Source organism: Malus domestica, chromosome 09 (assembly GCF_042453785.1).
Source record: "Malus domestica chromosome 09, GDT2T_hap1".
Taxonomy (NCBI): Eukaryota; Viridiplantae; Streptophyta; class Magnoliopsida; order Rosales; family Rosaceae; genus Malus; species Malus domestica.
Window position 1 is genome coordinate 20,807,952 of NC_091669.1, and position 21,136 is coordinate 20,829,087.

The following is a 21,136-nucleotide window of genomic DNA, read 5'->3' on the forward strand; positions in this document are numbered from 1 at the left end:
AGGTTTAACTCAGAATTTTTTTATTTTTGTTAAAAGTACATTCTAGAGAGCTGGATGGCATTGTTCTTAATGTGTAACTACAACTAACTACTGACAAAACAAGTAAACTAAAGAACTTAAATTAATTAGTGGATGAATCAGTGACCAACATCAACTCCATTTCTACATAATAATTTCGTTTTTTTTTTTTTGTATGAACTAACATAAGATAATAATACATTAACAAAAAATAAGTAAACATATTATTGATGACACTAGTACTATATGATTTAGTGATATTTTTCTTCACTCATAAGTGAAAAGTTTTAATTAAGTTCAACTCTCAAAGATAACAAGTTTGAAATCAAATTATTATAGTTGATGCATTGTGTAATTTAGTCCAAACTCTTCACCCCTTACTGTAAAATTTCGTTATGTATAAAAAAAAAATATCACTGATATACATTGATTCAATTTTGTCGCCCATTACCAGCAAATTATCCCTTCCTCTGTTGTTTATTAAAGTTGAGACGTGAATTAACAACCCAACACGTTAATGTCTGTTTGGCAGATATTTCATTTTAAATGTATTATATTACACTTGTTAAGGTAATATTCAACTTTTTGTGTAATTATGGATAATGTCTTACATAGTTGTGTGTGTGTGTGTGTTTAACTTTTTTAAAATTGAACAATTGTTTTATGTGTGTATGATGTTAGACGATGAATCCATCTGTAGACATCGAAATTTCGGTAAATAAATGTTGACCGATAAATCAAAGTGTCAACGCTCATGTATTACATAAATTTTACACGTAGCGTGTGTCTAAACAAAAAATCGAAATAAGTTGGAAAAGTCATCAAACAGGACACGTGTCAACACCTGGCAGAAACGACTTATTTCATCTGGAATATTATATTCAAAATTAGGCCTTGGAAATTTCTATAAATAGAAGGCTAATTCATTCATTTAAAGGGGACCAAAAATCATTAGGCAAAATTCTTGAAGCTCTGAAGCTCTGAAACTCCGAAGCTCTCAAGCATCCAGGTTCCCGAAGAATCAAGAAAGCCTTCTTCGTTCTTCGTTCATCGTTCTTCCAAGATCAAGCCCCGACGGTCCTCGGATCAACAATCATCCACCTTCAAGATCAAGCCCCAAAGGCCTTTGAAGAACTTCCACCAATTCAAGATCAAGCCCCGACGACCCTTGAAGAAAGCACCATCGTTCATCATCCGTTCATCCTAAGATCAAGCCCCAACGGCCCTTTGGATCAACAAACGTCGACAAATCCATACATCCAACCGTTCTTCAAGATCAAGCCCAAAAGCCCTTGAAGATCCGTTCATCACTGTTCTCCAAGATCAAGCCCAAAAGCCCTTGAAGATCCGTTCATCACCGTTATTCAAGATCAAGCTTTAACGGCCCTTGAAGAAACATTCATCCTCAAGATCAAGCCCCAACGGCTCCTTGAAGATCCGCTCAAATCCACCTTCAAAGATCAAGCCCACGGCCCCTTAAAGAAACTTCCAAACAGTTCATCCAAGATCAAGCCTCAACGGCCCTTGGATCAACGAAACATCCACAAATCAACACCTTACGGAGATCGAATCAGAGGATCAAATTTGAGAGAGATTGTAACCCAAAATCATCAAACAAAAATATTATTTTATGCATGTTGTTCTTGTCTCTTTCGTTTCAGGAAAATTTCGTGTTTACAAATTGGCACGCCCAGTGGGACCATCTCTACCTCTCATCTCTTTCTCCGTTCAAGAAATCCAAACACACCTCAAAGTCAATGGCATCAAGAAAGGGACAAGCCGTTCTCGCAACCACTAAGGGAAGGATCCTAAGCACTTCTGTCGCAAACAGACAATCCATTGGCGCCACAATTGCTCCTCAACATGCCACTTCAAAGTTGGTGCCGCTAAAAGAGCAAGGGGAGCATCAAAGGTGCGAGACTGTCATCAACCTAACCTCCTTGGGGGCATCAAAGCATGTCGTTGAGGCACATCAGATGACATCCCAAAGCAGTCAACGGGGTCCTTCATCAACACCCTGGATGCCTAAAGAGTCACGCATGATGGTTGCACAAGTCATGACCATCAGCGTTACCTCCATTGAAGAACAGCTGGCTCAAATGAATGAAGCAATCGCAAGGCTAACCCGAACTGTGGAAGAAAAAGACTTGCAAATCGCTGCACTCGTCAGCCGACTGGAGCCACAGGACAGCGAAAACCCCAAACCAGAAGATGATCTACCAAAAAGATGAGCTGGCGAAGAAGATGAGCCTCCGGTGGAGAGAATCGATGTGAAGCCGGAGCCAGACCAAGCAACGACACTCATGGGATCTCTTTCTATCCAGCAGCTGTAGGAGATGATCACCAACACCATCAAGGCACAGTACGAAGGGAGCTCAAATACCTCCGGGTTGTACTCAAAGCCTTATTCAAAGAAGATTGATGCCCTAAAGATGCCGAGGGGATATCAACCACCAAAGTTCATGCAGTTTGATGGAAAAGGAAACCCAAAGCAGCACGTTGCACATTTCGTCGAAACTTGCAACAACGCGAGGACAGAGGGAGACTACCTCGCCAAGCAGTTTGTGCGCTCGCTGAAAGGAAACACCTTTGAGTGGTACACAGACCTAGAGCCTGAGTCCATCAACAGCTGGGAACAATTGGAAAAGGAATTCCTCAACTGCTTCTACAGTACCCGCCGCATTGTGAGCATGCTAGAGCTGACGAGTACGAAGCAATAGAAAGATGAGCCGGTCATTGACTACATCAACAGATGGCGCACTCTAAGCCTCGACTGCAAAGATAGGCTCTCGGAGACCTCTTCAATCGAGATGTGCATCCAGGGCATGCAATGGGGTTTGCAATACATTCTTCAAGGCATCAAACCACGGACCTTCGAAGAGCTAGCCACCCGCGCCCATGACATGGAGTTAAGCATCGCCCATCATGGGAAGAAGGAACCGATCGCCAACTACAAGAACGACAAAGTTCTTGAGACAAAGGTGGAGAAGGCTACGTGGAAATCCACAAAGGAAGCAATGACAGTCAACACAACTCCCGTCAAAATCCCTACACGAGGTAAGGCGATTCAAGCCGAAGCTTTTCGTGATCAAGAGATGCGTAGACGTACTTTGAAGGAGCTTGAGGAGAAGACTTATCCATTCCCCGACTCTGATGTGTTTGCCATGTTAGAAGACTTGTTGGAAAAGAAGGTGATCAGTTTGCCTGAATGCAGACGGCCAGAAGAGATGAATCGCACCGACAGTCCAAGGTACTGTAAATTCCACCGCTTCATCAGTCATCCAACGAAAAAATGCTTCGTACTGAAAGATCTCATCCTGAAGCTAGCACAACAAGGGAAAATCGAGCTTGACCTCGAAGACACGGTTGCGGTACACACTACTACTATCGTGTTTGAATCACTCGATCATGTGCCTCTCCGAAGCATGCATGACCATTCCCGTCAATGTTCAAGTCACACGACATTTCTTACACAACCATCACCGGGGGCAAGCAACCAAGATGCATCTACCGGTAATAAGGAAGGGTGGACATCGGCGACCTACAAAAAAACAAGGAAGCCAAGACCACAAGCCATAAGGCCAAAAGAGGAGCCTAAACCCGCCCCTAGAAACTTTAGTCTTCGACAGGCTGGATCATTCAAAACCTAGAATTTCGGCACTTGATCGCATCAGTAGTCGAGACCGAACTTTCGTCTTCAAAAGGCTTAAGACGCTGACACCGCAAAGATCTGTCTTTGAAAGGTTATCAAAACCCAAGAAACAAAGCGGCAAAGCTAGATCTCCCCCGCAACAGTCGGCTACGGACAGACTTGAAAAAACTAAGAAGTCTTCTAGAAACAGGAAGACAACACCAAATGGAGAAAAGCTCAACAGTCTAGCAGGAAAAGACGATGTTCAAAGCTTGATTCCTTTAAGGATGAAGCGCCAAGCAACTTTGGAAGTCGACACAAAAGGACCACTGAAGGTAAGGAGGCGCACCATCATCTACACCGGCCAATCTTCATGCCAACAAACCCAAGATGATCGCACTGAAGAAAAGGCCCAAGAAGACAAAGAAGACAAAATCCCTGAAGAAGACCTCACTTCCGGCTCTGTCAACTCAAAATCTTCACCTCAATCGCTGGGGGCATGCTCCAAAACCATGCCAGTCAAGCCAAGTGAAGTTGAATGATGGATTCATATCACTCCGAAGAAACTGCACAAGAAGCATATGTCTTCTCCACAAGTGCACCAATCAGAAAGGGGGCAAAGCAGCTTTCGTCAACCTCCAGAACAATGTGAAAGTGTTGGAGATAATGAAACTTTGACACAAAGATCATCCATCCCCATCACGATGTGTGACATCTTTCATGAAGACTTCTTCAACTACTCAGTCAAGGCTCCTTGCTATGAAGATTGCGAGGAACAACTTTCCCGGATTGCTTGACAAAATTCATAAATTCTCCTCGCCTGCACGAGTCTAAACTGCATGGCACAAAGCTCCTAGTCTACACGAACATAAAAGGCAACATCAATGCTCCTGGTCTGCACGAGCATAAAAGGCAACACCAAAGCTCCTGGCCCACAAGAGCATAAACTGTGTACGGCAAAATCATCATCAAAATCATTGTTAAATTCATCGCTCATTTGAACTACGTTTTGACTTGATCTCTTTCTTTGGAAGGGTACGTAGGCAGCTTGAATATTCAATTTCAAGTTCACAGTCACATCAAAATAAAAAAATAAAAAATAAAATAAAATAAAAAATAAGTGTTTTATTAAATAGAGTCAATTTTATTACAAAAAAAATGAATACATATGTTATTATGTATATACAAAAAAAAAGAAAAAAGAAAAAAGGAATACAGTTTCTGCAAAAAGAAAAAGAAAAAAAAAGAAAAAGAAAATCAAGTTGAAGTTCTGATGACACAGAGCACAGAGTTACAGCCACAAATAAAAAATAATATTACTTTGGGCCGCTCCACTCGTCTCCATCTCCCATAGACACAGAGCACAGAGTTGTAGCCACCACAAATGATGTTGAAGTTCTGGATATGGAAGCATAACTGCCTCTCCTTCCACCCGAGCCTCCATTCTTGTTCAATGACCCCAATCTAATGTCGAAGACCAAGAAGAATCTCCATTGATGACCATGAAGTTGTTCTCTGTAACTGAAACGGCAATGGGTGCGAGAGTCCAAGTTGGCGCCTTTGCAGTAGCGCTAATCTTGTTCGTGATTCAGAGCGGTTTTGCGCAGTAGGATCCTTTGTGCTCCCCCGTCAAAATCCGAGTCCCGACCTCCCCAGAGCCGAGCAATTTCGATGATGCGGTCTCTGTTTCTTTGCCGCAACATCCTCAACAGCAAGGACCATGCCCAAGTCTCCATGGCTTCTCCGAGAGAGAGCACGACATCACCTTCTTCAACCCTTTAACCTTTATCGTCGGCCCCAACGGCGGCGGCAAAATCACCCTCTTCAGCAGCAGCAGCCACATTGTCAGCCATGGACCTCTCTCCGATGAGGAAGCCCTCTACATCAAGCACCGCCAGCTCCTCTACTACCACGATGAGTTCGGTGACCGCGGCGAGCATGTGACGATCGACCCCTCGCTGGTCTTCGAGAACGACCGGCTCCGGAATGCTTACATAGCTCTGCAGGCGTTGAAGCAGGCCATTCTCTCCGACCCGTTCAACATCACGGGCAATTGGGTCGGATCTAATGTCTGCAAGTACACCGGAGTTTTTCGCACCAAGGCGCTTGACAACAGAACGATCCGGACTGTGGCGGGGATCGACCTCAACCACGGTGACATTGCCGGGTACTTACCGGAGGAGCTTGGGCTACTCACGGATCTCGCATTGTTCCACATCAACTCCAACAGGTTCTGTGGAACTGTTCCTCACAAGTTCAACCACCTCAAGCTGTTGTTCGAGCTCGATTTGAGCAACAATCGGTTCGCCGGAAAGTTCCCTCGGGTGGTTCTCCAGCTGCCAAAGCTGAAATTCTTGGATCTGAGGTTTAACGAGTTCGAAGGGATGGTGCCGAAGGAGCTGTTCGACAAGGACTTGGACGCCATTTTCATCAACCATAACCGGTTCCGGTTCGATCTGCCCGATAACTTCAGGAACTCACCGGTCTCCGTCATCGTCCTCGCCAACAACAAGTTCCACGGCTGCGATCCGGCTAGTTTGGGGAACATGTCAAACCTCAACGAGATTATCCTGATGAACAATGGATTCCAGTCGTGTTTGCCGCCGGAGATTAGGATGCTGAAGAACTTGACGGTGTTTGACGTCAGCTTCAACCAATTTCTGGGGTCGCTACCGGAGACGATTTGAGGGATGGTAAGCTTGGAGCAGCTCAATGTGGCCCACAAACTTGCTGTCGGGGAAGATTTCGGCGAGTATTTGTTCACTGCCGAGTCTGCAGAATTTCACTTACTCGTATAACTTCTTCACGGGTGAGCCGCCGGCGTGTTTAGGACTGGCGGGCTTTGACGACAAGAGGAATTGCTTGCCGAATAGGCCAGCACAGCGAACGGCAGCGCAGTGTAAGTCGTTCTTGTCGAAGCCTGTGGATTGTATTTCTTTTAGATGTAAGCCTTTTGTTCCGTCTTTGCCTACTCCTCACTCCACTCAAACCCGACCTGCTGCACATGGTGCGCACACCCGGAGCAAGTTGGGCTGCGCTCTCGGCATCGACTCCTTCCACCGCAGCGCCTGGCCTCCCTCGAACTCATCACTATGACCACCAAGATAGCAAAGAACTTCAACGACCGCTGTCAAACGACTAGCCAGTCGTGAAGCTCGAAGCACCATCTTTTCGGCCTCCCTGCTCCGCTCCCTGCAAATTCCTCTACCCATCATCCAAATTTATATAAAAAAATATATAATAAAAAAAGGGGGATGGTGGATCAAAGATGGGGAACAGCCCCATGGCAAATCAAAAGTTTCTGGTGGTGCATAGGCACTATGTGCAGAAAGAAAAAAAAATTGTAAAAAATGATGATGGAACTTGGTGCATCCAGCACCAAAAGAAAAAGAAAAAAAAAATAAATAAATAATAATAATATAAAAAAGGGGGGTATGGTGCGGATTGCACCATCTAAAAGAAAAAATAATAATAATATAAAAAAATAAAAAAAATAAAAAATAAAAAAAAGGGATGGTGTGGATTGCACCACATGAAAAAAAAAACATTGAGAAAAATAAAAGTCCATTTCATTGATTTCTCTGGAAAATTACAAAGGGAACATTTACATACCCAAAAAAAAAAAAGTGCAAACAAATAAAAGCCTTCATTGATCAGGTGGCACCTCAGTACTCGGCGGAGCCCCAGATCGGAGAGGCACCAGAGGGTGATTATTCAGAGTCTCAGTACTAGGCAGAACCCCAGGAAGAGTAGGCATCGAAGGTTGATCATTTGGAGCTTCATTACGCGGTACAGCCCCAGAAAAAGAAGGCAAATGCTGTTGAAACAAACCCACAAACCTCTGATGATCAAGTAAAATCTGACCATCAGATTCCTGCATCTGGTCAATCTTCCTCTTCAGGTTTGGGGCATAGTTATGTGCGAGCCTGTACAACTGTTTATTCTCATGCTTGAGCCCTCTAATCTCCTGTTTGAGACTTATCACTTCAGCCGCCAATGATTCAACTTGACGGGTTCGAGCAAATAGGCGTTGGGCCATATTAGACACAAAACTTGCACACTGCACACTGAGAGCCAGAAAATCCTTAACAGCCAACTCATCAGAACGTTTGGAAAGTAGTCTGTTATCTCTGGGAGTAACAAGGTTCTGGGCCACCACCGCAGCGGTCATATCATTCTTCACCACCGAATCCCCAACAGTAAGAGGACTAGTAGGGGATATGAAGGATGGGCGCCATATGTTGTCTAGAGAAGAATGGACTGCCTCTTCACCAAGGTTCAAGTCAAAACGACGGTCGGAGGGTCCAGACATTTTCAAAGGTGTTGAAGAAAGAAGAGGTCGGACAAATCAAGATCTTAGAAGTGCAAGAAAGGAGTTTCTACAAGCGAAAATTCAAGTGTGCTTTGAAACGAACTGCGTACCTCTATAAAAAATCAGCACTCGACGAGATTTCAGAGATCGAAGAGACGAGCTCAGAATTCGAAGAGGCCAATTCAAAAATCGAAGAGGTGCTAGCTTTCTCAAAAGTTGGGCTTGCTTGGAAAACCACGGGCGATCGTCCTTTCCAGACTTATCCGCACTTGTCACATGCAACCTCAACACTCGACGGGATTTCAGAGATCGAAGAGGCAAGCTTAGAATTCGAAGAGGCCAATTCAAAAAATCGAGGAGGCAAGCTCAGAAATCGGAGAAGCATCTTGCTTTTCCAGACGCGTTAGCACCCGTCACGCGCAAACTCAGCTTTGCGAAAATCACGGGCAATTTGTTAAAGCGCCAATCCCAGATATCGAAGAGGCGCCAATCTTTTTCAGCCTCGTCAGCACCCGTCACGCGCAAACTCAGCTTTGCGGAAATCACGGGCAATTTGTCGAAGACTTCTGATAAAGAAGAAAACACGTGAAGCCATACTGATCAATCACGCATTGGTTGCCGACACGAGTAAAAGAATAGTACCTCTACAGGTACTAAAGAATTTCCTATAACTGTCCACCTTCACCCTCCATAGCAAGGCAGACATACATAACCTTTCTTCATCTCCGAGAACCTTTCTTCATCTCCGAGAATGCCTTCCCAACGAAGCCTCTCGAGTCACTCAGTGTTTCTTATTCCTTGGGGTACCTCTGCAAACAAATGACACCAAAGCAAAAGTATCTCATATCACCAGGGTAGAAAGCAAGAGTATCTCATATCATGCTTTTTCCCTGTCCTTTCCTTTGTCCTTGTTCTTACCTACAAAGACAAGGATAAAGAAAACAATATGCCGGAACCTCCACTCAAACTCGAGTAAGGAACCGACTGCTTGGAACCTTTCCCTGATTGCTTGCCTAGCACTGCTCTCGAGTACTCGTATCCCACTGCTGCTGTACTTCCAAAGAAGCTGCCACATTTGCCTGGAGAACAGATAAGGCAAGTGAAAATGATACCTTGCAACATGTGGAGACAACGTGCAGAAGAAACAAGCAGAGAAGAATGCAGTCTTCACAGTCAACTCAGCAGAAGGAGTCCGAGCTGAGGAACTCAAGAAGCTGCCACATCTGCCTGAAGAAACAAGCAAAGAAGAATGCAGCCTGCACAGTCAGCTCAGCAGAAGGAGTCTGAGCTGAAGAACTCGAGAAGATGCTACATTCTGCCAGAATAATAGATAAGACAAGGGAAAATGATACATTGAAGCGTGTGGAGACAAGCACAACAAAGCATGTGCCGATTCATCCACTATTTCTTCAAAATCAAAAGTATCTCATATCATCAGGTTTGCAATCACCCTGGGTAGAGAACTCGTTTTGACCCTTAAATTCTTGGGTCAACTTGTTAGGCGTTGTGGGCTGCATGTGCCTTTTCACCACCCTTGAATCAAATCCTTAAAGATCAAGTCACCAACTGGAAGAAGAGCCCATCAATCTTGAAGATCATACCGTTGACCAAACTGCTCAGGTGTGAATTAGAAAGATTGAACAAAGCAACAAGTCGTCACTTTCACCTCGTGCCTACTTGCCATGTGTTCGAGTCAACCTTCAAGAATCAAGCCTCTACGGCCCTTGAAGAAGTTTCCGGCCAAATTCAAGATCAAGCCTCGACGGCCCTTGAAGAAATCACAAGTTCGATTTAAGATCAAGTGTCTACCACTCTTGAATCAAAACATAGTTCAAGAATAAGCTGTGGAAAATCAACAATTTGAGGAATCCAGAAAATCCTCCAACCCAGTTCAAGATCAAAGCTGTGGAAAGTCAACAAGCACAACAAAATACGTGCCGATTCATCCACTACCAAAGCCAAAGATCATCTACCACATGAAACTCCTTGTGGTCCAATTTCAACCTTCAAGATCAAGCCTCGACGGCCCTTAAAGAAATCTCAAGCCCAATTCAAGATCAAGCCTCAACGGCCCTTGAAGAAATCTCTAGCCCAATTCAAGATCAAGCATCGACGGCCCTTGGATCGACATCTACATTAAGGGATTTCAAAACGCATCTCCTACACGTGACAAGCACATGTATACGACGCGCCTTGAAGTGGGGGCATTTGTAGACATCGAAATTTCGGTAAATAAATGTTGACCGATAAATCAAAGTGTCAACGCTCATGTATTACATAAATTTTACACGTAGCGTGTGTCTAAACAAAAAATCTTGGAAAAGTCATCAAACAGGACACGTGTCAACACCTGGCAGAAACGACTTATTTCATCTGGAATATTATATTCAAAATTAGGCCTTGGAAATTTCTATAAATAGAAGGCTAATTCATTCATTTAAAGGGGACCAAAAATCATTAGGCAAAATTCTTGAAGCTTTGAAGCTCTGAAACTCCGAAGCTCTCAAGCATCCAGGTTCCCGAAGAATCAAGAAAGCCTTCTTCGTTCTTCGTTCATCGTTCTTCCAAGATCAAGCCCCGACGGCCCTCGGATCAACAATCATCCACCTTCAAGATCAAGCCCCAAAGGCCCTTGAAGAACTTCCACCAATTCAAGATCAAGCCCCAAAGGCCCTTGAAGAACTTCCACCAATTCAAGATCAAGCCTCGACGGCCCTTGAAGAAAGCACCATCGTTCATCATCCGTTCATCCTAAGATCAAGCCCCAACGGCCCTTTGGATCAACAAACGTCGACAAATCCATTCATCCAACCGTTCTTTAAAATCAAGCCCAAAAGCCCTTGAAGATCCGTTCATCACTGTTCTCCAAGATCAAGCCCAAAAGCCCTTGAAGATCCGTTCATCACCGTTATTCAAGATCAAGCTTTAACGGCCCTTGAAGAAACATTCATCCTCAAGATCAAGCCCCAACAGCTCCTTGAAGATCCGCTCAAATCCACCTTCAAAGATCAAGCCCACGGCCCCTTGAAGAAACTTCCAAACAGTTCATCCAAGATCAAGCCTCAACGGCCCTTGGATCAACGAAACATCCACAAATCAACACCTTACGGAGATCGAATCAGAGGATCAAATTTGAGAGAGATTGTAACCCAAAATCATTAAACACAAATATTATTTTGTGCACGTTGTTCTTTTCTCTTTCGTTTCAGGAAAATTTCGTGTTTACACCGTCATAATAAAGTGATATTGAACTCATCATTCATAAGAGTTGAACTTAAAATTTGTCACTTACTACTACAAAGAAATATACTAGAATATGGTGCTAAATCACGATTATCAAACACTAGAATATGGTGCTAAATCACAATTATCAAACACTTGTTCACTAACTTTTTTTAATAGCCTTTTATCAAAAAATATTTTTAAGCCAAACATAGCCAAAGATGAAATCAGTCTTGGATAGAAATTAGTCATATTAAACATGAAAAATAATTAATTAAAATGGCATACACTTGAAATTTGATTCTCTGTACAAAATATTAAGTTATAGTTTGATTTATATTCTCCTTTTGATGAATATCTATTTTATGTGTGTAATGAATTTTTTTTTAGCAAACGATATTATCTACACTATATAGGGGAGGGGGTGACTAAGTTTCACAATAGACTAGCAATGATGTGGTTCAAATTCGCCTTTGACGATAATCGAACCTAAAACTTTTTACTTACAAATAAAGAAGAATACCACTAGACTGTAGTACTAAGTGACTGTAATAAATATCTATCAAATTTCTCTCTCTTTACTCTCTTCGAATGGATTCAAACCCTTTGTAGATCTCTCTTGACTTTGTCACCTATAAACGTTGAGATTACACAAAGCTCAAATGAACAATACCACTCTTCTTCTACATGAACATGGTTTTCTATTACTACATTTGCAAACGCCTTCTACTAAAAGTTCTATGTATTTTAAAATTTTTAATAAAATTTTTAACCATTAAATTTTGGTTGTCGTATTTATGACTGATCATTAGCTTACAGGTCTTCAAACATTTAACAATAACCACTCTCACGTGCCATCCTCTGTGTAGTTGTGGATTTTAATGAGTTCCAAAACATATTATAAAAGTAATTTAAAAAATAATAATAATAATTTGTGTGTTTTAAAATAGGTTAGTAGCTTGTATTAAACAAATTAAACTATGTGCAAGTCAAACAATGGGGATTCGTTGACTTTAAGAATAAATAGATTAATATAATAATAATAATAATAATAATAACAATAGAATAAATTTTAAGAGTTTAATAAAAAAACTACATTACCTTTTCCTGGTACTATTTACTACACCTTTATTTGTTATTTTTCATTAAAACTAAAGTTTTTTTTGAACTTTTCGTTAGTTTTCCTATAAATTTTTAGAAAGACTTAGCCCCTTAAAAATTGAGGAGAAACTTCTCCTTATAAATTAAAAATCAATTAAAACTAAAATCGTTTTGTCATTGAACAGTATAAAAATGGATAGACAGATCAGGTAAAAGCATTGTGGACCATTTATATATTTGCTATAATTGATTGACTAAATGATCTTAATTTCGATTGATTTTCTACAAAAATAATCTTTACAAAGAAACTTTCAATTGTAAATACGAAATTTTAGAAATAGGTCACAAAATATTTCAAGAAGAAACTCCTCATGAACCTTCATAAACTTTCACAATGTTGTTGATTGATGGAAGGAAAGGGAAAGGAAGACAGGAAGTCCCGAGAATCCCGGTTACCGAGGAAAGGAAGTAACTGATTATCAACGATAAACTGTGGGCGGAAAGCGTCAGCAACTGACAAACAAACACGGTCACATTTGAGTTTGAGGAATTTTAAGGCATAGGGAAACTTCCACAAAGTTGACGTATACCTAAATACTCAAGACAAGGACAATGACATGTGGGTCCCTTGCCCCTAGAGGCATATCCTTCCCCTTCCTTCTTTCTTCCCTTCACTTCATGGCTTCCTTTGACCTTCTAGACTTATGCTAGTCTACAGTGTTGTACAAAGGAAGGAGAATGGGTCTCTCACTACTACGGTCTGATGATATATTTTTTGCTTTCAAAGTCTTTGTTTTTGTCCATTTTGCACTTCTTTTTTGCATACGACTTTCCATTGGTTCCATTCCTAATGATTTCTCCGAATGAAGGAAGAAGTCGGCTTCTTTAAGTACTAATTTGATACTTAGGTGCTTTTATAAAAAGTGGGTATAAAAAAAAAAGCTGAGCTCAAAAAGGTGTTGGTAAACACTTAAAAACATCTTATTTTCACAATTCTAGGTGAAAAAAAATTGAAAACGTGAAGCAGCAAAAATGAAATTATTCTCACAACACAGCAGAAGCAATTTTTTTTCAAAACACAACAATACCAAACCAGCCCTAAGTCCGTTGTTCCTCAGTAGCTCAATTGTAGAGTGGTCTGTTGTTAACTGACCGAGGTCACTTAGTACTACGGTCTGGTGGTATTCCTTTACACATGTAAGTAAGAGGTCTTAAGTTCGAATTTCGTGGACAACGAATTCGATACTAAATTAAGTTGCCCATTGTGTGACTTAGTCGAACTCCCCCATTCCTAGTGTAAAATATATCGTTGTACTCAAAGCATGGAGATTTCTTCAAGGATTGAAGCTTAGAGCAGATTGTGGGATAATTCAACCTAAAATATCTACTCCCCTTCACTCCATGTGATGTCATTTTGAAACATTATCAAACCCCATAATATCTTCAAGGTTAGTGTAGTCTCACATCTGAATTCAACATTGAATTTTTCTCTGCTAGTTTTGATTAGATAGAGTAACTCTAAAAAAAAAATTCTTTTTTTACACGTTTTATCTGATGTTCTAGATACTCCAACAGGATCCTCTCTGGATTCTTTTGGTGAGGATCCTAGGGATTCGTGAATTGTGTTTGTTTATTGTACATCGTGCGGTCAATTTTTGTCAAGTACTGTTTATGTTTATTTTTTAATAAAAATATTTAAAATGATTTCTGACCGCACTATATACGATAAACGGACACAATTCATGGATCCCCGGAATCCTCACAAAGAGGATTTGACGAGGATCTAGACCCTAGATACTTTGACTATATCTTTAGTTTCAAGTATCTTTATATGTAAAATAATTTGAGAAATGTAATAAAATAATCATAGATTAATTTTCATATGACGAACAAATCAAAATTAAATACAAATGATCGATTAAATATCAACGATATGAAGAGACCTACAGGCAAACAGGTTGTGTTTATCGTGTTTGTATCGTTTTTGTGTCAAACACATTATTCTAACAAGTCATGTCGTGACACCACCTAACCCATTAAAATTAAAGGGTTACTCAACTTGAATCATTTTCACCCGTCGCTAAATAAATAATCACATAAAAAAACTCATGAAATTACTAAATATTAACATTTGACTTCGTAAGCTCCTTTTGATCAACAATAGAACTACAATTTCATTAAGCACTACAATGCCACATATTTATCACTTTCAAAACATATCGTTGTAGACTCCGAAATTATCACCAACAAATTAAAGTTTTGACCTGCAAGGGTTTACGTGACGCTCACTGTAAGTCTCACAAGTTGCACACATACCATATGACTCATCAAAACCGAACGAATCATCAAGAGTGACACGCGTCAACATTTAATGAAAAATAGTTAAGGAATTATCTTTAATTAACCTTGATTTAACTAAAGGAAATAATCACAAATGAAATGAACGCCAAATCAGGGAGATTGACCAAATTAAGGATGAAAGGTGATTGATTGATTTAATTAAATCAAAGATTATTTAATTGAATCAAGATTATTTGATTTCATCAAATCACGAATAAAGTGCAAATCAAGTATTGGTTCTTTCATCAACAAATTAAGTCCAAATCAAGTCTTGGTTCTTTCATCAATTAATCAAGTCCAAAATCAGTACCAAATCAAGCCTCAATCAAGACATGGAGAGGCCTATAATTGTGAGGCTCCAAGATAAAGAAGAGATACACACCCACACATCCTGAGAAGCTCAAACTCCCAAACACTCTACACACTCAGAAGACTCATAAAACTCTTTGCATTCTTCACCACACTTGTGAAGAACCATCAAACACCACTACACATGCCGGTTCTTCCATCACCTCAAGCCAAACTCTTGCGACTTTCCTTGGTTTGAGAACAAGTCCCTACGACCCTCGAATCTACCACCGTACACACACTTTGCATTCTAGAGATCGAATCAAAGGTTTAACATTTTTTTACTTAGAGATTGTAACCTTAAACTTTCATTAATACAAATATTACTTTGTACACGTATTCTTGTTTCATTTGTCGCTGGAATTTCGTGTTGGCAATCATATTACATGAAAAATACGAAATGGGTATAGTACGTGATATAAGAAACAAATATAGTACGTGAAAATTGTTCTACAACTTTGCTAAAAAATAATCTGAAAAACTTGGCCTTTTTTTAAAATATGTTAAAATGTGTCTAAATACGTAAATTTATTGTGTAATATTGAAAAGTTTGTGAAAGAATGTATTTTTAACGTGAATCAACCTGTTATATAACGGAGATTTAACGGGTTGACCCAATAACACACCTGACCCTTAAAGCCTTAGCTTGAAACCTGTTATTTTTGTGTCGAGTTAACAGGTTGTGCATGAAATTGTCATGTCTAATAAAGATCATACATTGATGACATATGGATCAAATACTGTTCAACAATTTAGATTTGAAAAATGATCATTTCAACCAATCTCTCAAATAAATTTATAATATACAACTTATATAGAGAATTTGGGTTGCTTCAAGTAGCTTCAGGCTATGAAATGATATTAATGGTTCAAATAAAATAATAAAATATTGAATTGTAATTTGGCAAAAGTGGGTTGTAGGCCAAAAATATGTTTTTTGTCTAATTTATGGATTGGTTGTCACTTAAATTAATTCAATAGACCGAGACAAAATAGGTGCCAGTCGTGGAAGCAAAAATATAGACGTTCATGCCATACCAGAATTGGATGGGTGTAAACCGTGAACAGCGTCCCCCAACGGGAGCTGAGTGCGGGTTAGAAGCAGGAAGCATCCCAATATACATTAATAAAAAAAATCTAGTTTTTGCTTCTATTTTCTTGTTTTCTTTGTAATTACACAATTAAACTTAGAAATATCTAATATACATTAATAAAACATAATATTGTGTATGTATGAACAATATATAATTGAGCTATTTATGCAATATAGGCATATAAAGCAACAATAAATTTAGGGTTTGTGCATCATGACGAATGTTTTCATGCTATCAGGTCTTATAAATTATCGATTTTGTGTTTTAGAAGAACCTGGATTGGATGGAAACAATGAAAGCCTTTGAATGCTAGTTGTAGAAAAACCTCCCCAAGAATTTTCAGTTCCTTAGCACATCAGCGTGAGCGTGCTAATAACATGTTATGAATGCTAGTTGTAGAAATCCACCAACATTAGAAATCCGCCAACATGTTCTGTTGCAGCCCATAACTGATTTTGAACATAATCTATGTTTGAAAAAATTTAATTGGAGCTTAACAAGCATGCTGATAGACTATCGCTGCCCTCTCCCTCTATTTTCTCTCAGTAAAATAAAGCCTTTGAATGCTAGTTGTAGAAAAATGTCACATCCGTTAAGCTCCAGTTAATTTCTTCAAACATAGATTATGTTCAAAATCTACCAATTGGGTATATCATGGTCAACATTAATATTAGTTGCCTCGAAATTTGAATTTCAAAGATAGATTATGTAATATGGAACCCCATGAACAAACAAGTATTGAATTGAATCGAAAATGGATCCAAATTGAAATTATATTAGGATGGGCAATTTCCTAACAAAAAAAGAGTGTTAAGAATTCAGATAAGGTTTCAAGAAGCTTGTTTCTGCATATGTGATTTCCTCATATGCCGATTCTCAGCTCATAAAGCTTCCAATTCTTCTTTGTGGCGGTGAAGATGACGATAGCCGCATCATGACAGTCCATATCCTTTCAGCAATCTCCATCATCTTCTTCTCGATGTTGGTAGCTAGAGTTATAGGGTGAAGTTAGTGGTTTTGTGTTGGGTTTGGAGGTGATGACATGGGGCTAGTAGTGACCATTTGTTGGTAGATATTATGCTTTCATGACTTTTTATTGATTTTGGAGACAAAGTAAGCCCTAATTAATTTAACCGATTTTTAACTAGGGCATAATGGATAGTGACATTTTCAATAGGTTGGGTACTTGTTTGGAATGTTTAAAAAAATTGAGACCAATTTGAAATGACACTAAAAGGTTAAGGAATTTTAGGTATTTAAACATTTAAACAATTACATCTATATATATAAAGTGAGCACCCTAAAATGGTGAAACATTCAAAATACCATGAATTGTCCTTTAAGAATTTCATAAATTATATTTGAACCAAAAGAAGCTAAAGTATTTAACCATATTTTTATTTTGAATGAATTTAATATTTAAAATTATAGGAAAAAAAAAACAAAAACAAAACCTTTCACGTTAGTTGGTGGTTTCACATCATTAATTCATTTTTTTTTTAATATTTAAATTAAAAATTATAAAAATATCAATTGTCATACACGTATGCGTGTGATAAGAGACTAGTTCTTAATAAATTTGGAACTGCAACAATAACTATATTTTAATTTTCATGTATATAAATAAAAACAAAGCTAAAAAATAAAAATAATGAGACGGGATCGCAGGTCGGAACTGGACCCACCGCGGGGGCCAAGCTTTGAGTTTCAAGCATAGAAATCACCAAACCACACGCTTCAATCCACCACACGATGCCACAACATGGATAAATCACAGCCTTTCTTTCCTACCACGTGTCCTCTACCCACTGGCCGAATCATTTCGCCGGCCACATTCTGCCTCTCACCATTATATATTATGAAGGGCACCAAGAGGCCGGCCAAACTTGCTGGTCACTCTTATCACATTGAAGTAAAAGCAAAGCAAAAGCTCTCAAAATGTTACCGGAAAATAAGCAGCAGCCGCCGGACGGACTGAACTACGATGAGACGAAGCTGACCTTAGGGTTGCCTGGTTCGGGCTCGAAACGTGGATTCTCAGAGACCGTTGATATTAGTCTTGGGAGCTCGAGCTCATCGTCGCCAAGAGCAGGGGTGGAATGTTGTGATCAATATAGTGTTGTTGATGGTGGGGACAAAACTCATAAGGCTCCAGCTAAGTAAGTTTGTCCACGTGAATATATTGTACAATTCAGTTACTTGAAAATTGAAATGTTTTACAATATTTCAAACTGCTCTAATCTACGATGATGGGGAATTGAACCTAAGTGAAAGGGACGAACACACTGTCTTGGCCATCTGGCCTAACCCTGAATATTCTTTAACTTATGAGTTTTTTTGTGGGAGTTTTTTTTTTATGATGACGACATGAACATCGAAAAGGGTTTTCAGGACGCTCACATGAATTTTTTGTACTATTTACATGAAAAATGAAATGGATTTTCTTTAATTTTCAAGTTTGTAATGTGATTGATGGAAATTTTATATGATGGTCTACATGATTTTATTGTAAAAAATTACATGAACACTAAAAAGAGTTTTCTTTTAATTTTATGTTTACAATGTGTTTTGATGAAAATTCTATGTGAATATTTCAGGGCACAAGTGGTTGGATGGCCACCAGTGAGAGTTTCAAGGAAGAACTTGATGAACAGCTGCAAATATGTGAAAGTGGCAGTTGATGGAGCTCCATATCTGCGCAAGGTTGATCTTGAGATGTACAACAGCTATCAGCAGCTTTTGGGTGCTCTTGAGGACATGTTTTCGTTCTTAAAAATCCGTATGTATCTAACAACACTATCTGTAGTTTTTTGAGAATTCTAGAATGAATCGGAGCATAATATGTACTGTGCTTTTATCTACTTGCTAAAGATTCACGGCCGAGAATCCAAATGCATAATATGCTTCGGCCCATGTTAGAAAACCTGTAGTTTTTATCTTCTTTTTGGAAACCCATGGTCCCATGTCCTAGTTCTAATGTGTCGTGGCGTATTATTACTGTTTACTGCAGGTAATTACTTAAATGAGAGCAAGCTTATGGACCCTGCAAATGGGGTGGAATATGTACCAACTTATGAAGACAGAGATGGCGATTGGATGCTTGTTGGAGATGTCCCATGGAAGTAAGATTTCAATCTCTTGTCTAATGTTGTCAGCTTGTGAATAAAAGACTAAGACCGCAACATTTAAAATATTGGCGATCCTGATTCACAACCAGACAATTAATGTTTTCTAATGTTTTGAGTAAATTGTTCATCATATTTATTCAGTATTGATCCGTTATTTTTCTTTGAACAGAATGTTTGTGGAAACATGCAAGCGGCTCCGGTTGATGAAAAGCTCAGAGGCGATCGGATTAGCTCCGAGGACGCCTCCGCAATGCACAAGCACACACTGAAAAAGGCCTTTTACTGTTTTACATATGATGAGAGAGAGAGAGAGAGAAATAATGAAAAATACAAGGAGATGTATGTACAGAGGCTTTCTCTTCTTGTTCGGGGAGTTTTGATTAGATGAGATAGAAAGAAAAAAAAAACTGATAAAAATAAAAGTGATCCGTCTGCAATTCTCTGTAAGTCTGCATTTTGCCATTTTTGGTATTTAATGCACTTCCTTTTATCACACTTTTTCTTCTTTTTACCTGGATTGTATACTTTATTAGATACAATCTAATAAATTTCGTATATAAAACGTATAATGACTATTTTGGAGTATCAATAAAACAATCATTTCTTAGTTAGTTATCTCGTTTATTGACTTGGTTTGGGTAAATTCACTAGATTCAATGACTGTTTAATAAATATTTAGATGCCAACTTGCATATTTTGTCCAAGTGCAGATAGAGGATGGAAAAGTAATGAAAAAAAGTTGTTCCTCTCAATTCTACCATTTTTGTGGGGATTAGGAGGAAAGTTTTCTTCATATTTCTCCATTTTCTACCTTCACATGGATAAAATATTCAAGTTAGCACCCATTTTTTTTCAACGTTGGTTGAATCTAAAGGGTAATCAAAACAAGGCTATTGTCTTCATTATTTTATGCGCCGCAAATTTTGAACAACCAAGCACCAAAATCAAAATCCTTTACAAGATTTTATTACCAATTTGTTAATCGTGCATTTGTTTTATCTCAATTTTTTTCTCGTAAAGAAGGAAGTGCCGAATGACTATTTCGAAATGTCAATTACAACTTCATGTCTGAAGTTGTCGTTCAACTAAAAGTCACATATTTCTGCTCACATTTAAAGCTTCCACGTGAAATTGGTAGGTTGGGAGATGGACATATTCCATTCTTCTAACTACAAAAATAAATGGAGCAGTGAGAAAACTACATCCAACTGGTTAGAAGTTAGAAGTTGCAAACCTTTATACAAAGCCCTTATATATGCTATTTTCTGGTATCCTTTGAAGTATTTTTCTGCAGCCTCCTATCAGAGAAGAAAAGGCATGGATGCACCACCAAGACAAAGGATGTCGTGCTGCGATCACGTGCAGCGACGCAAGGAGGAGAAAGGCTGCTTCTATGCTTGGTTTGTTTTAATCGTTAAATCTTCGCTTTTCGAATTTTCCTCCTCCATCTTCATCTTATACTTCTGTTTATGGTTGGATTGCGTTTGTGTTGCAGCTTGTTCACGTTGTGCTGCTGTTGTTGCTGCTACGAGACTTGTGAGTCCTGCTTGAACGGGGTCTGCTGTTGCTGCCCTTAGATCTCTATACTCGAAACATACAATATATTGAGTAAGGAGTGAGTAAATTCTACATTGATGTTACGAATTGATCGACTGTACGAGAACATAAGTTAATGCCTGCATCAAAGAAATGATTCTTTTCATTCCAGTGTAATTACACATTATTTCTTTGCATCGAAATGTTTTTCCACTACATGATGCTTCTCTAACACCGGCCACCGGTGCAAATGACATCTCCAAGAACTCAAAACTGGGCTTTGATGGATCTCATATCTCAAATTATTTTGCCTAGTTAGTGTTGGAAATCCCACATCGGGAATTTGACAAAAGAATTTACAATGTGTAATTACCTAATTCCATTCCTCATCACACCGAGGCCTTTT

The 21,136-nt window shown here is 39.3% G+C and overlaps 1 protein-coding gene and 1 pseudogene across 1 annotated transcript; both read left to right on the forward strand.

Moving 5' to 3' along the window:
- The first annotated feature begins 5,181 nt into the window (after positions 1–5,181).
- LOC139187827 (leucine-rich repeat extensin-like protein 4) lies at positions 5,182–6,745 on the forward strand (annotated as a pseudogene).
- Positions 6,746–17,930: 11,185 nt separating this feature from the next.
- Positions 17,931–20,896, forward strand: LOC114827023 (auxin-responsive protein IAA1-like). Its single transcript, XM_029108404.2, has 5 exons — positions 17,931–18,225; positions 18,664–18,845; positions 19,077–19,188; positions 19,364–20,594; positions 20,690–20,896. The coding sequence occupies exons 1-4, from the start codon at positions 18,005–18,007 to the stop codon at positions 19,461–19,463; spliced, it is 615 nt and encodes a 204-aa protein (XP_028964237.1). The 5' UTR covers positions 17,931–18,004; the 3' UTR covers positions 19,464–20,594; positions 20,690–20,896.
- The last annotated feature ends 240 nt before the right edge of the window (positions 20,897–21,136 follow it).